This window comes from Folsomia candida, unplaced genomic scaffold (assembly GCF_002217175.1).
Source record: "Folsomia candida strain VU population unplaced genomic scaffold, ASM221717v1 Fcan01_Sc002, whole genome shotgun sequence".
Lineage (NCBI taxonomy): Eukaryota > Metazoa > Arthropoda > Collembola > Entomobryomorpha > Isotomidae > Folsomia > Folsomia candida.
In genome coordinates, this window is record NW_019091194.1 from 8,561,250 (window position 1) to 8,577,453 (window position 16,204).

At 36.1% G+C, this 16,204-nt stretch overlaps 5 protein-coding genes across 5 annotated transcripts; 4 read left to right on the forward strand and 1 right to left on the reverse strand.

Annotated features, from left to right (window-relative positions):
* Positions 1-602: 602 nt before the first annotated feature.
* LOC118434250 lies at positions 603-2,201 on the forward strand. The gene is made up of 3 exons (XM_035847220.1): positions 603-620; positions 730-1,168; positions 1,260-2,201. Exons 1-3 carry the CDS (start codon positions 603-605, stop codon positions 2,060-2,062), a joined length of 1,260 nt encoding a protein of 419 aa, XP_035703113.1. The 3' UTR covers positions 2,063-2,201.
* Positions 2,202-3,451: 1,250 nt separating this feature from the next.
* On the forward strand, positions 3,452-6,249 carry LOC118434251. Its single transcript, XM_035847221.1, has 7 exons — positions 3,452-3,687; positions 3,868-3,985; positions 4,050-4,241; positions 4,310-4,365; positions 4,459-4,593; positions 5,508-5,755; positions 5,838-6,249. Exons 1-7 carry the CDS (start codon positions 3,452-3,454, stop codon positions 6,143-6,145), a joined length of 1,293 nt encoding a protein of 430 aa, XP_035703114.1. The 3' UTR covers positions 6,146-6,249.
* A 1,936-nt stretch (positions 6,250-8,185) lies between these two features.
* Positions 8,186-10,452, forward strand: LOC110843355. The gene is made up of 8 exons (XM_035847427.1): positions 8,186-8,542; positions 8,609-8,754; positions 8,814-9,044; positions 9,121-9,239; positions 9,321-9,440; positions 9,501-9,547; positions 9,879-10,079; positions 10,157-10,452. Exons 1-8 carry the CDS (start codon positions 8,188-8,190, stop codon positions 10,369-10,371), a joined length of 1,434 nt encoding a protein of 477 aa, XP_035703320.1. The 5' UTR covers positions 8,186-8,187; the 3' UTR covers positions 10,372-10,452.
* An 82-nt stretch (positions 10,453-10,534) lies between these two features.
* LOC110845164 lies at positions 10,535-12,333 on the reverse strand. Its single transcript, XM_022091533.2, has 6 exons — positions 11,840-12,333; positions 11,589-11,759; positions 11,097-11,519; positions 10,836-11,012; positions 10,735-10,760; positions 10,535-10,673 (listed from the first exon to the last, which is right to left on the reverse strand). The coding sequence occupies exons 1-6, from the start codon at positions 12,197-12,199 to the stop codon at positions 10,586-10,588; spliced, it is 1,245 nt and encodes a 414-aa protein (XP_021947225.1). The 5' UTR covers positions 12,200-12,333; the 3' UTR covers positions 10,535-10,585.
* A 486-nt stretch (positions 12,334-12,819) lies between these two features.
* LOC110845162 (esterase E4) lies at positions 12,820-15,952 on the forward strand. Its single transcript, XM_022091531.2, has 12 exons — positions 12,820-13,174; positions 13,283-13,386; positions 13,474-13,513; positions 13,771-13,906; positions 13,983-13,991; positions 14,082-14,212; positions 14,299-14,353; positions 14,432-14,622; positions 14,705-14,873; positions 15,004-15,411; positions 15,505-15,631; positions 15,704-15,952. The coding sequence occupies exons 1-12, from the start codon at positions 12,953-12,955 to the stop codon at positions 15,858-15,860; spliced, it is 1,749 nt and encodes a 582-aa protein (XP_021947223.1). The 5' UTR covers positions 12,820-12,952; the 3' UTR covers positions 15,861-15,952.
* The last annotated feature ends 252 nt before the right edge of the window (positions 15,953-16,204 follow it).

Sequence of the window (16,204 nt, forward strand, 5' to 3'; positions counted from 1 at the left end):
CACTTCTTTGTTAAATATGCTATGATGCATCATTTATGTGTATACCTAAACCCATTTGTTTAATTTAAAACACGCATCAAAATAATGTGGAATCATGTTTCATATTGAAAACAAAAATACCTACACATCCATTTCCTATGTTGGTTGAAGAAAATGAAAAACATTTTCCTTTTCTTCTTTGATTTGTGACTTGTGTTATACAAAAGCCCAGGTTTAGTGTTTCATGATTTATCGATAAAAACAACTATAATGTGGTCTATTAGTATTTTCAATTTGGTAGTCTGCATTCCTTGCGTATTTCTCCACACTCAAAAATTATCTAGGGTGGCCTTTAATGGAATCCTTTATCAGGAACCATATCCTTGGTCAAAATCATTGCTATATTCCAAAACCATCGGCAATGGTGGATTGAACTATTGGAGAAATTTATCTGCACTAACGGTCAAACACGGGTTACAGTCAAGTGCATTGTTTTGCACGTATGGAAGTGGGGGGTATGCAAAATTATTCGAATACACGCAATATCGAAATAATACACTTGAAATTAATTTTTATACAGTTGGCTCGCTTATCCCGAGATAAATTTCACGGTGGGTAGTGCCATGAGTCTACAAATTATGGTAGGAGAAACTTGTATCAAAACTGATAAGGTGTTGCATACATATATCAATACATACACAAATAGTTTTGTATCTTTGATGCATCTTTAATTTTATATGTGTGCGTTAGGTTGCATCGATACAGTCCCTCGGGCCGATTAACATTAGAAACCTAATTAAGAAACCATTTGGAACTCATCTAAATCCGGGGCTGCTAACGTTCGAGAACATTTACTACACGTCAGGGTATACTTTGACGAATTTAGATTCACAGGAACCAAGCGTTGCACGACGAATAAAGTCATTGATTCATACTGGGCCCTTCAACTGGACGGTGTTAGGATACGTCTTGACCCACAAAGGAGAAATGAAAGCCACATCTGAATTTTGCTTGCTGGGTACTCCAAAAAAGAAAAAGAAATTGACTTATTGTGGAATTCCGGACATTGATTTAGTGATGGGAGAAGCGACAGACAAAATTAAAATTAAACGAGGATGTCAAAAAACTACACCAGTGGTAAAGCAATCCTGCTATTCTGAAGGTTACCATACGCTTATTGTGGAAAGTGGTGAGCTGCCAAAGTGAAAGATTATATTAAATTGTTATTAATTTATGAAAATGGTACAAATTGCCAATTAACTAAAGAATGTCATTAACAGAAATCCTTCAACCGCCTACGACTTGTAAAAAATACTTGGAAACGATACATATACGGCTAATTCAAGAGTACGCAATTATTCTCGAAATTTGGAACCTGAGAATGACCAATCGCTCGTACGAAAATATGCATGAGGAGAAAGGAAACATTGCTCCTCGCGTAGCCAACCATTTGCATGATTTACTAAAATACGAGTTAACCAACTCAAAATTAGGATTTCTAATTCATCAGATCAATTGTCCGATGGTGCCAGTCGATTACATTACTGTTCTAACTCATTTGTTTGGCGTTATCGCAAATCACATATTTCGTAGCATGGAAGTTCAAACTGAAAAACAGTCATTTGTTGATGCTATAACCGCATTTCATGTATCATTGGACTTTTGTAATTTGTCATTGCCTCAAAATTTTACCAGCCTCAACAAATCTAGCTTAATGAAAACAACAAATACCAATACTACAAAAACGTGCCAAATCTTGAATGATACAAAATTATTCATAGTGCCGGAAAGTAGTTTGGAGTATTTGGAGCTTCCTTTCGTCAACTTTTTCCCACACTTGTTAAACTTACTAATGACAAAATGTTCTGACAAATTCTCGTTCAAAGAATATTTTTATCAAAAGGTTCACAACTTTCTCTCCCATTCCAGGTTGGACTGGAATGCAATTTATGAAGTTGGATTAAATGGATTGAATATTGGACAAATTGAGCAACAAATTTTGCACTGCTTGAGCAATGTTGGACAATCCACTACGAATTCTACGACTAGAGATTTTAATAATAATGCCACAGTAGAATTTTAAGATGCTTCGTACCCTTCGACTTATAAAACAGTGGAGTAAATGCATATCTTAACATGTTAGATATTAAGGATTCAATTGTAATTGAGAGTTAGCTTGTATTAGCGGTTACGTAAATCATTATTATAATACTATGTATAACAATGACAGGTACTTATTATACGTACGTAAGGCACGGCATGGTCATTAAATGTTTCAATTGTTACAAAGTAAATAAATAAATAAATAAATAAATAACACTCAAAATCATAAACAATACTGATGATAGGTACGATATTTTATACACCCTCCACGAAATGTTGAGCTTCCGCATTTCGAATTACATACATAACATACATACATATGTATATATTGTGACAAGCAGTTTGTAATGCTTTGTCCGTCTATTAATATTATTTTGTCTGGCAATTAGTGAGCATGATCACTATGAAGCATTTTAGTCTTTTAATTTGTGTCCTTGTAGCGAATGTGCACCTTTCGTACAATAAGCTCATTCGACGATACTTGTATTCGGCGATCTTATTCGACGATGAGGGTATTGGTCTCTCTAGAAGAGTGGATTTTATAAACACCAATAAAGACGAGTGGAAAAACTTGACGGAACTGGCAATAAAACATAAATTAAGATCAAAATCAATGTTTTGTTCGGTTGGGCCTGGGGGGTTAGATTCTAAAAAATTACTTTAAATACTCGGAGTTTCTAATAGAAATATGTTACATTTAAAGATGGATTGCATACCCAAAAGAGTCATTTGATCACAATGGGACGTTTTATCAACTAATAACCGGGGATGCTTGTGCACCTGCAGATATCGTAAATTTTGAAAACGTTACGCATTTGCATATGCTTTTTCTAATAATTTCAATCTTATGCACAGCTTAACTCTGTCCAAACAATTGGATTTGTATTTGCACATCAAACAGACAGCTTAGCCTTATTTTCCAAGCCATACTTTGCTTCTCAAGCCAAGTTGTTGTACAACGGGAGCACTTCAGGGGATTTCAAATCGTTGATTTATTGGGGATATTCTGGAATAACGTTGGAAGGGACTGGCAAGAAGGGGAAAAGCCAATACTGCCTTTGGCGAAGTTTTACAGATCCCAAGATTTGTGTTTTACCGGACGTGGCGTCCGAATTGGGGTTGACCTCTTCGCAAATCAGTATAAAACATGGGTGTGACTTTGAGAAGAATAAAGACTTAAAACTCTTTTTTCTGCAAACTTGTTTTGACGAAGGGGTTGAGCAGGTACCCATCGCAGGGGGTAAACCAAATTACATTGAATTTCTCCAAATACTACTTATGTCGTTATTATTAATTGCATGCATATTAACGTTTGCATGTATAATAAAATGTGTTTCATGTATTTGTTTAAGATATGAAGATTACAACAATGTCTGAAATTTGCAAAGGCTCAGGCCAACAAGACGAAAAGAATTTGGCCTCGATGGAATTTGCAAAAATTTTGGATGTGTGGAAATCACGGATTTTGTATGAAAGTGAATCATTTGGAAGAACGCAGCTCAATAGTTTGGAAGATTCGCCAAAAGTAGACGCGTTTCTGCAATTTCTCGATATTTTCGTAGATGGTTGTCCATACGTAAATCAGCATTACCTCAGCCTTCTAGGGTAAGTATGAACACATTTTTCTAGTAATTATAACGGTACGCCTGACGGAATAAGTAAATATATAAATCGCAGTACAATCTAAGCTCACTTTTTCTTTGCTCTGTCGCTAAATTCGAGCAGGGCATGAATGATTCTGTACGCATGTATGAAATCCTCATTCATTGTTGTATATACTCATAGGCAAGTGTATCTCAATCACTTGAAAGACTTGTGGAAAGTTAGACCGGAAAAGAATTTCGACCCTTCGGACACATTCGACTACTTGGCCCATTGTTGGGCAGCAGTTAAAGATAGTCAGGTATTACGTATTTGGACAATACAGATTAATAAGCAGATTAATAACAATCTTTTGCTGAATCCAGGGGGATTTCCAAGCTCAAGCGTTTTGTCATCCAAAACAGAGTATTGATTTTGCCGATGGTCGGAAAGCCCTTGCGATGGATTTAATGTTGCAGAGTGATACATTTGATACAGTCATTGAACAGATTTGGCTCATGCTTAACTTTGTTGCACCGTACTGCAGTCATTTAGGTGATTATGCTACCAACCAATGGGTAAGTATCCATTTACTGCATATTAATTTTGAACGAACAGTAAAAAACAATTTTTTTTCTTATTACAGGTAGAATTTCCAGAAGTATTTAAAAATGTTTTCTTAAAACCATTGGAAGCACAATGGTACTTACACACTTACAAAACTGCATACCTACATGGCCAAATAAACTAACCATACTTTTGGCATCATCACACCAATAAACTTATGATATTTAGGATGAACCCTGGCATTTGGGAGCGAGTTTATCCAATAATGTTTCACGGCTATGACATTCATGACCAATACGCAAGAGTGCTGGCCTGTGTTGAAGGAGGACTTGACCTTGTCCCTCACATGGACCCTGTTGGACGGTAGATAATTAATAATGTTTTATGGTTTGTTTAAAATTTTTGAGACCTTTTCACTACATGCGTAGGTTTGATATAAACTTAATAATAATCAGGAAATCGAGATAATAATATTTATCAGGGTCTCATATTAATAATCATCAAGATAAAGTTAACTTCCAGTTTGGGAAGATAACTGGTAATGATGAGTGGAGTGCTGGAGACTAATGACGAGAAATCGTTGCTAAATATAATCTGCTAATGGTACACGCTAAGTGACAATAGTTAGCAGCCTTTCGCTAAATGTGAAATAAGTTCGTTCTACTTGAAAATTGTGGCATTTTTCGAAACTAGCATATTTATGGCTTTAAGATAAGCTTAACTTTGATTTTAAATTCAAACAAATGTGCAAGAAAATCAGACTAAATTTTTTTTTAATACATTAACAATTTTCATGCGAAATTCCCCAAACAAAACTGAATTATCCGCTAAAGGGGGCATGGAATCTTTATTCATTAGTTTTACATGTCAAAGATTTCAAATTTCACGAAATATTGATGGTCTGACATCAATTTTTTTTAAATCTGTCTCATATTTTAGCAACAATTCTGTACAGTGCTCGACGAACGCGTGTGGACAGAGGGAAAATGTCCCCATCTTCTGCCCATGTTACATATATAAACCCCTCCCTCCTCTATATTACAATGTTAATGCCCCCAGATACCCCCACGGCTTCCGATGCCACTAATTCTACATATATAACTAGCAACCATAAAAGTTCTTACTTTTCAATTATGGGCAACTGAAAGCCACATTACCAACTTGGCATTAAAATAGTTTATTAAAAACTTTCTTTCCAACTTTCCCTAATAATTAATATTTTCTTTCACATGTGCTTCTCTTCACAACGAACGATCATTCAAATCTACCGTCTCAAGAACTTCGGGGTTCAACAAAATATTTTTTGAGAGCCGAAACAGTTCATGGCCGGAAGAACCTTCCCAAGAAGCCCCCCGAGAGACTAGGGAAGCAGATTCGGAAAAGTTGAATGAGATGGAAGAACCAGAAAAAATTCCAGAAATTCTCGAACCAATTGTAGTGGAACCAACTGAGAAACCAATCGAGGAAATTCCAGACGAAGAGAAGGAAAAAGAGAAGCAGCCAAGTGGCAGAACAATGTCAAAAGGTACAGATTGCATATGAACAAAGTCTTCAAGTTATGATTTAATTATTTCTCTCAAGTGATACGGTAATGTATATTTGAGTAGCAAAAGAAAAGAAATACAAGAAACCTAAAGGCGATAAAAAGTTTGGCAATACTCCAAAGGAAAGTCAGGATAATAATCAGGGACTAAAGGACGCCGGTGAAGAAAAAGTAGCTCAAAAAGAGAGCACAAAGAAGGAGAAATATCACGAGAAAGTTAAGAAGGGTAAAGATAAGTCCAAGCATAAGGAGAGCAAGAATAAGAAACAGGACTCATCATCATCGATGAAAAAGAACAAGTCGTCTCATCCAAAGGGTAGGTCGCAATCCTTGAAGCCAAAAAGAATGTCAGTACCACCAGCCCCAAAATAAGGACGACGACCACGGCATACATAATATCGTCATTTGTATAATTTCGTAGCATTTATAAATCAATAAGTAAATAATCATTTTGTTATTACACCAATGGATGGAATCAGAGCACGCAAATAAATGATATTCAAAAATAAATATATTTATATAACGTCTTCCCATGAATGAAGAAATGAGTTCATACAAATTAAATAGGTAAGTATACGACTGACGAGTTCAATAACAAATTTTGCAGGGCTATTTCCTCCCCTTCTCATTGTTTTCAAAATATAGGGTTATGCCAATGAAAACAGTCAATTTATAATATTTCCTAGTATTGGACAAACGCAAATGACAAACGGGAAATGAATTGAATTGTCGATCAGGGTACACGTATGTCATATGCCTGCATATTTTATATTGTTTTACAACAACCAACCACCATCTTAGAATAGATTGCATGCAGTAACATAATTAGACGTACAAAGTATTTATGCCAAATGGATACAAGTTTTTTCAATTAAAATAACATTTGTTTCCTTTAGGACAATGGGACACATTAATTTACTTGTGCATTTAACACTTTCGCTATTAACGATAAGTGATGCCATGGTACGGCGTTATCATTACGATGCATTGCTGTTTGAAGTTCAAACCCCAGATTCACCATATGTGCAGTACTCGAGGTCAAATAAGGACCATTGGAAAAGTTTGAACAAGTTGGCCGAGAAGAATTTGATGGGAGGTCATACGGTTGTGTGTACGAGAGGAGAGGGAGCGTAAGTTTTACGTATGCAATAAAGAATCTCAAAACTTTTTAGATGTACATAAATTTATTGAAAAAATAAAAATCTCACCACTAAAAGTGGCATGGTTGATGATAAATGTCTACAAGGATCCGCAAACCAGAAGCCCGTACTTCAAATAGTTCAAAAATGAGAGCAAAAAATGCGGAACAAATCGCAAAACGCGTGTTGTTTGTTTTGCGCGTGAGTGAAAAAACACTTGTAACTTTTCCCTATTAAAAGAATGCTCCCAAAATCAATTAATCGCGCACAGGGCAGCTCCGGTGAATGAGGAATACAAAATTCAATTTTTTGACCTGCCTGACTGGCGTCGCAGAAACATACGAAGAGTGGGGCAAGCACGGGCATCCACCCGAGGAACCCGTTCTACCTACGGTGGGCGTATGGACATGATGTATACGTAAATTGAAGCAAGTTAAATGGGTTTCAAAACGTACTAAGCACAAACTGTCCCAAAACACAGTAAAAAAAAATATACAGATGAAACTAAGTCTTGAAAAATTCAAAAGTGCTTAACTAAATTTCTTTGATAGCCGTGTTTCACGAACTGCCCTTAATTGAAAATAGTGAAAGTGATAACAGTGTAAAGGTCTACTACTGGGTTAACAAGAAAAGACGAGCACGAATTTAAATATGAGGACAATTTATCATAAAGTGCGTGATTTGGATAGCTCGTGGTGCTTATGGGGAAAAATTATGACGCTCACAATAGCCATCAAACTTGTGAACAGTCATGGGCATTAAGGAATACTCCAAATGACAAAACCCAACATGTACATGTTCGTATGAAAATCTTTAAAACGTTAGCGCAAAACAGTAGCAGAGTGATGTTGCTACTTGCTCCACATTTTTGAACCATTTCAAGTACGAGCTTCTGGTTTTTGGTCATGTTTGTAGGCCAGAAACCTTGCCACTTTTAATGGTGCGAGTTTCTTGTACTCATTCCATTTGAGAAGCTTAGGCATTCTTTATTCTCACCCTCTATACATTCATTCATACACCAGTTTCTCAATGTTAATGTCCGAAGCATGCAAAATGTTTTCAAAAGTTCGCTAATTTATTACATCACACAAAAAAATATTTTATTCAGATGGTTGCTTTATCCCGAGGAAAACTACATGATTGGGGGTCGCACGTACATTACCTTGGTTGTTGGAGAGTATTGTGTAGAAACTGAAAATGTATGAAATCCCTTGATCACCTCTAATAACATAGAAATTATAAATTAAATAGCTGCTGGAATCATAGATTGCATCCATGCAACCCTTGGGAGGGATGAGGGACCCCTTTTTAGATGGCCTTATCGTGTTTCCGAAAGATCATTTCCAGTCTGACCCGAAAGTGGTTAGTGGTAAAAATGGGAGTTTCAGTGGAGAAGGGGGCTCCATCATCTTTTCTGGAGACTCCACCTGGAGCATCAACAGTGATGTCTGCATTTTTCCCGTCTTTGGAGAAGAGGCGAACGGACTGTGTCTCATCCCCACGGTAGATTCCTCCCTCAAACTCACCGGTTCTAAAACCATCAAACCGGGATGTGACGGAGCAAAGGCGAGAATTTTTAACGGGCAAAACTGCTATGGTATTGGGATTCACAGCATTCATGTTCAGTCAGGTACACAATTGCTTCATATGAGAATATATTTAAGCGACCCAGATAAGTATTTTAATGTTCGTACAGACTTTAGTGCCAAAACTATGTCTGATGTGTGCGGATCTGGAGGAGGCGACGACATGAAAGGGAAGTTTGGTCAACTCATGGAAATTTGGAAGGGCCGTGTTACTAAAGGAATTGAGGAAGACGAAGTTTTAAAGTATCCGTATGAGGTATTTTTTAAAGGGGAAATATATTTGGCTGCTAACTTGACTCGGAAATCCTTATATAGGGCAAGAATATGGTTCAACTTTTGTACAAGATTGTCGGAGTATTTCATGAAATTTGTCCGGCCGTCAATTATCAATACCTTGCCCTTCTCAAGAATATTTTCATTCTGCACATGAAAGTTGTGTGGGCAAAGGGTCCTGTGGAGGCGATACCTTCGGATGACTATTGGAGGCATGCGACATTATTTATTGACTCTTGTTTTGGTCATTTCGGGCATGGAATGAACCCTCTGGTAGCTGCACTATAGATGTTTAGCTTTATCATGGCTCACAAGCTTATCATAATTTTAATTCTCACTGAAATCTCAGATGGATGGTTCATCTTGTGCACCATTCGTTGCAAGGCCGGATGACTCTGACCCAGAAAGTGAAGTTATGTGGGACATGGTGTTGGATCATAATTATGACACAGTCATTGAACAAGTGTGGTGAGTATTTTAACAATTAATTTTTCAATGCTACTGTCAAACTGGATGATGGAGTTTAATGATTCCCACATTGATACGTAGGTACATGTTTAATGCAATCACTCCTTCGTGCAATTTACTTAACGAATATAAGACAAATGACTGGATTTTGATGGACAGCCTATTAAAGGAGTCGTTTTTTGACGCCGTTTCCGTCCAATGGTATGCATTCGGATTTATGTTACTTTTACTATATAATAATAAAAAACTTACATTTCGTAGGGAAAAACCTGGACACTGGCAAAGATTGTATGAAATCATGTTCCACGGTAAGATGAGTATTAAAATTGAAAACAATAAGTGTTAGTAAAGTAACCAAATATGCTTTATTTATGCACGAGTCTATATGCATAATCCATCAAGGCCAGGTTCTTTCACCGTAAAAATTTTTCCATAATTTCATTTTCAAGTCTTTCTGGTTTGAAGAGCTAGTTTGTTGTCTTTTTATCCCTTCTTGCATGGCTAACAGTCTCAATTGAATTCACAATTTATCCATCTCGCTAATTAAATAGGTTTCATGGTCAAAAGATAAATATGAATATTTGCTTCGGCTATTATGTCCAATGTTTGTTACATATTTTTTCATTATAATTAAAAAAGGGTTCGACATTCCCAAAGAACGAATGAAGATTCTTGCATGTGTTCAACACGCTATTGCATCAACGCCGCACTTTGACCCGATAGGAAGGACGGAATACTTTAACCGGAGGGCAAAGGAGGAAACGGTGAAGTTTATGAAAAAACAAAATCATACAATTTCTGGAGGAGGTTCTCCGAGTGAGCCAGTTTCGTCAGATGATGGTATTGCCTGTCTAATGGAGGCCATATTATTCGTCATGTATGGAGATTGGATGCTCACTAATGAACTGAAAACATAGGTGGTGAAAGTAAGAACAATAAAATGGAGGATGAGGAGAAGCAGGCGGAGGAGAAACCAGAGGAGCCTGTGGACGAGGAAAAGCCGTCCCCCGCGGGAGGAGGAGAGGATGAGGAGCCACCCCCACCACCCGAGGAAGAAGAAGACACTGGCGACAAGACGAGGAAGAAGCGCAATGGCAGAGCAGGGAAGTCGTCGAAAACTCGTCGACGGTGAGCACGGAACATATGAGCTATACATTTTCTAACTTTGGTTACAAATTCTCCAAAATATTTCACATCATGCATTTGAGAGGTATATGTGTATCTTTAACATTGATCTTACTAAATTGTTATTCGGTATTATAAAGTGCATAATATAACCATATAAATGAAAAATATTCTGATTTTGAAAACACGTTGTAAAATTGATTTATTAATCATAATACGATTTAATCCATTTGGATTCCGGAAAGGTAAATAAAGTCTTTAAAAACCACAGCGAGTGCCTTCAGTAGATAAAGCCTACAAAACATCGACCTAAAGTAATAATATACAATCAGTCATTGACCTAAAGCAATAATAATATATATTAACCGACCTAAAATTGTGTGGGGCACTTGGAGGCTATGAATTGAAAAGCGAAACACATCGTAAGCAAACTTTGATCATATTGCTTGAATGATGTAAAAATTAACTTACCACAATTACCACGTTTCTGTTGTAAAATGAATCAAAAGCTCTGGCAAGACTTTTGATAAAATCAAATAAAAAGGGGAGATTAATCTTGGCAAATCCTTTTCCTTTACGATGAATATTTATCACCGTATGTTTTACTCTTGGCCACATGAACAGCATCAAAATTATTGGAAATTCATCCTAAATTGTAACACAAAATCAGCGGAAATAAATACATATATTTAGTCTAAAATGTGCCAGTATTTATAATTATATACCGCATACTTTGCTTTCACCAATCAAATTGAAATCGACATTATCCAATGGAGGCAATTTAGGATATTCTTTACTCTCAGCGAGACCTTCGTATCTTTCCAATATGGTTTTAATCCGTGCGTAATTATACAAAATAACAACTGTTTCTGAATATTGGGAATAATAGTCTTTTGAATTAATTTCCACTATAATTTTCTCCTCTCCCTCAGAGCCAGACCATAATTTTTTAGAAGTGAATGATACAAGTATGTTTTCTGGGGGAATGGGCATTGAGTCAGGGATTTGTAGAACTTCGTTGTTATTAATTATTAAATAATTTTGACTTTTGCATAAACGAAGTATACAGTGTGCCAATAAAACACGGGAATCCTGACTTTCCTTAAGAGAATTGTCATTGTCGCCTCCATTAACTGATTTCATGGCCACTTCCACCTAAGAGAAAATTTGCATTCATTTACTTACTAAATTGTTTGTGAATTAAAAAATTAGTCTCATTATTACCCTCCATAATGAATTTTGGAGATTTATATTGGCATCATAATTCAGCAATATGTATTTCACAGACTTTTCCAGTATATCCTTAGGATTAAATTGTACTGCTGCCATTCTCCACTTTGGTTTGGAAACTACTTTCTCTACCGTCACAAAGTTTATTAATTTTTTTGCAACTTCCTGCAAAATTGGAATAGGTAACCAGTTTAAAAAATATCAAGACTTTCGCTCTGTTGAAGGTAATAATATGTATGCATTACATCCGCCAAAGAGAAGTTAATTCCAAGTTCTGGAGGTGCCAGAGCATCCATTTCCGGCCAGTTAGGAACCACCCACCGTTTCCAACACCAGCCCATCGTCTCACTCGTGTTGTAATGTTCCACAAATACGGATGGAAAGTTGGAAGGGTTTTTGTGTAGGTCGATGTGACTGCTTTTGAGCAGGAGACGACAATTGTAGTCCTCGAGAAGGTTTTGCAGGAGGAAGGCGTATAATTGGGGGAATTGTTCTTCCGAGGAAGACAGTGCAGATTTTATTCCGTTCCAAACCGGCGACGACGTGGGAGCAAGTGCTGTCTCGAAGAAAACTTGGAGGACTTGGTGAAAGGGATCTTCAGACATTTTGACAAAGCAGCTTGGAACAATTGACGCTAAATTAATCACTAGGTGTAAAGTATAATTACATCGTTTTTCAGATTGACAGTATATGTTTTTTTAGCACATGTTACTCAATGAAATTATCAAACAGTGCCTGCCCGCAATGTCTTGGGGCCAAGTCAACATCAGTTTCATGTGATTGACTTTTATATCCATGAAATGTACAGATCTCGCAGAGATTTTTATAAATGGGTGGGTTTTGCATATTAGGCGATAAAATGGCTTGAATTTTTACATAATTGTTGAGTATTTTTTATTTCATTCAATTACTCGTTGTAAAAGTTTGCTATAAAAAATACATTAATACAGCTTCACTTTCTCATATAAAATGTTATTAACGCTTATTATTGGGTGTAATACAACATTTTGCACATTGGTTTGGATCATAAGTAGATCTACTATATACTTATAAGGTGTATATAATAGCTTAAAGTAGTTATTTCTAGTAAACCATTAAATAACTTTCTCATGTACAATATCGAAAATCATCGCATGCTATTATATATATCTTTACCTTATAGACTATCATAATGCTACTCAACTCTGCATAATTTTTTGCAATGTAGCAGTTCTACCACTTGCTCATAAACTTGTTAGCCTTGATATCCAGCTATTCATCTCGCAAGGTTGTAAACATTTGCTGGACACTGGCTGCACATACTGTCAAGTGTCATCCTCTCGGTCAGAATTCAGTATTTCTTTTGCTTCTTTACTAATATGGGGTTGATAAAATCGATAGCAAAATTGTCCGCCTTTTTGGTGGCACTTTTTGCATTTGTGATATATTATAAATTCATAAGGACGATTCCTGGTCCTGTAGTTCAGTTAGAAGATGGCAAAATACAGGGAATTAAACTGACTTCAAGAAATGGGCAGGAGTATTTGGCATATCTATCGATTCCTTACGCACAGCCCCCCGTTGGACGGCTTCGTTTTATGGTTTGCATATCATCCTAATTCAATTGATCACGCCGCTTTATTCTGTGACGTGTTATTCATTCAAATAATTATATTAATACTTAATTCATTACAAATAATTAATTATAGGGACCAGTCCCTGCCGAAAAATGGGATGGCATTTTAGACGCTTCGAAATTTGGCGAAATGTGTGCACAATTTGACTATTTGGTCCTGGGAATAAAGCTGGGAAGGTAATTAATGGTGTCTTAAGGTTAAGTATCATCTAATACTTGATAAATATTCCGTGTAAACATTAAATTATCGATTATTATCTTTAGTGAAGACTGCCTTTATCTTAACGTTTACGTTCCCGAAAAGGTATGAATATTTTTATATTTATCTATAATATAATATATAAAATAATCGTCATAATGAATGTATGTATCACACATAGGTACATACATATAAGTATTACGATTACGTTTACTAAGCAAATTTATAAAATTACCACTGAACAATAAATCTACCAAAAACAACAAGTTAATTCTTACATTGGAGATAGGTTATCCTACCGATGTATTGTATTTATAAACCAAGTAATAATATTTTTATTTCTTGTGTGTTAAATACATAAGATTCCAATAGGCGAAAAATTACCAGTAATTTTTTACATCCATGGTGGATATTTCATGTTCGGCAGCTCTCACCTTGCTGGAGCAAACTATTTCTTGGATCATAAAGTGATATTGGTAACAATTCATTACAGACTTGGTAAACTACATAAATATCAAAAAATTATATCGTATCACATCTTTGCTTGAATTAAATTCGATTAATTAAATTACAGGTGCTCTTGGTATGGAAATAACTGCTTTAATATGTCATTGCATTTATGTACTTATTATCCTAAAATCGTACTTAAGTGTACATACATATGTATGAAAAGGGTTTCTTTCCTCTGGTGACGGGGTCATACGAGGAAACGCTGGGCTGAAAGATCAAAATCTCGCCTTGAAGTGGGTACAGAGAAATATAGATGCGTTTAAAGGGGACAAGACAAAAGTCACCATTATTGGGGTAAAATTTATTCAGCGTATTTTGTTTAACTATATACATACAGCCTTTAATTTTATACCTGGAGTATTATCCTAATGTTAACTTAGGAATCTGCTGGGGCAGCCAGTGTCCATTATCATATGCTCAGTCCATTATCCAAAGGTATAGTCCAACTATGTGTGACACATTCGTTAGGAAATTCATATTCCGCACTATTAATATTTAATACCAACCCTGAAGGTCTATTTTCACGAGCAATAAGGGAGAGTGCGTCTGCGTTAGACTACTGGACCCTATATCGAAACAACAAAGAGCAGGCTGCACGATTCGCCAAAAAGTTTAATTGTCCAACTGACAACTCCAATAAAATGGCAGAGTGTCTTCAATCACTGGACGTTCATACCCTTCTTGACGGGCACAAGGACATGCAGGTAATATACCCATGTATTTACATGCATCGATATAGTATTTTAGCAGGAAGTACAGAAGTAAGGATGTACATAATCCATGCAGGAATTCACAACCCCACTCATCGGTAAATTTGTTCCGTCTATCGAAGTCAAAGCCGATGCTGATGCATTCTTGACAGAAGAGCCTATTGTACTATTGAAATCTGGAAGATTCAATCGTGTGCCATTTATGACTGGATTTAATCATGACGAAGGACTTATGCATTCAACAAGTAATTTTTTGTGTACAAAATGCCATATTGGATTTTACAATTTCCAAATGGCATTATATTCGTATTGTGTTATTTATTGTGTACATACGTACACACATTTGCGTACATGTACGTATTATTGGTATTTTAGGTTTATGGGCTAATCAAACGATACTGGACGAAGCGGATGATTGGCAAAACTGGGCTCCGAAAGCATTTCATTATAACCCCAAAAGGACTGATATATCTCAGAAGTTGCGTCAATTCTATTTCGGTGCACAAACGAAGCACTTGAATTCTCGCGATCTTATTCAAAACTTTACAAACTTATTTGGAGACCGGTTATTCATCGTGGGAGTCGCACAGGCAGCCCTCTTGGAAAGAAAGTTTGTTCCCACGTACTTGTATTACTATGAACATGACGGAGGCTTTAATCTGGGCACATTTCTGGCCACTTCACAAGCAAAAATTCACCCCATTGTTGATCTCATCGCTGAACGCCTAAGGTATCTGTATGTTACATTTCTGTTGGGAGAGGAATACCGGCACGATGTTCCAGGTTTGTATATTCATACACATTACACATTTAATAAAAATATGAAATTTTACGGCAAAAAATTCTATTGTCATATAATTTATGCTCCTTCTTCAGGAACAGCACATTATGACGAATTTGCAATGCTTTACTCTGGTCCATTGGAGTATATGTACATGACTTCAAAGGATGTTAAAATGTCGATAGAAATGGTGAAATTATGGGTCGATTTTGCAACAGATCAGTAAGTTTATTATATCCTATTTAATACAACACGTAAGATGTATAATGCTCAAAATAATTTATGTGTTAACAGGAAACCACTTAAATTTCGTGGGATAGAAGTACAGCCTGCCAGCGACAAAGGAGACGTAAAATACTTTCACATGACTTATGATAACCCGAAAATGATTAACGAACCAATTACTGATCGACGTTTGCTTTGGGAAAGCTTTAATTTGCAACCTGAATAAAAATTTCATGACGAATGGCCATACTCACTTAATTTTTATGTTAAAATGTATGTGTCAATGTTATAAATTCCTGATCGTTGGCCACCTCGAAACACCGATGTTATTTATTTATGCATAAAAATAGCATGCAATTGGAATAATATACAACTGCTGGAATTTTACGCAATAATTGGTTCATACTTAAAATCGATAAAAATAAGTTTCCCAGAAATTGGATTATACTAATAATTACATATATTTTAATGTCATGTGCATGTATGCATATGTACATACATACGTGCAATAATCAAGAGAACATGTACATACGCTTGTATAGGTACATATATGTACATACGTACAACACA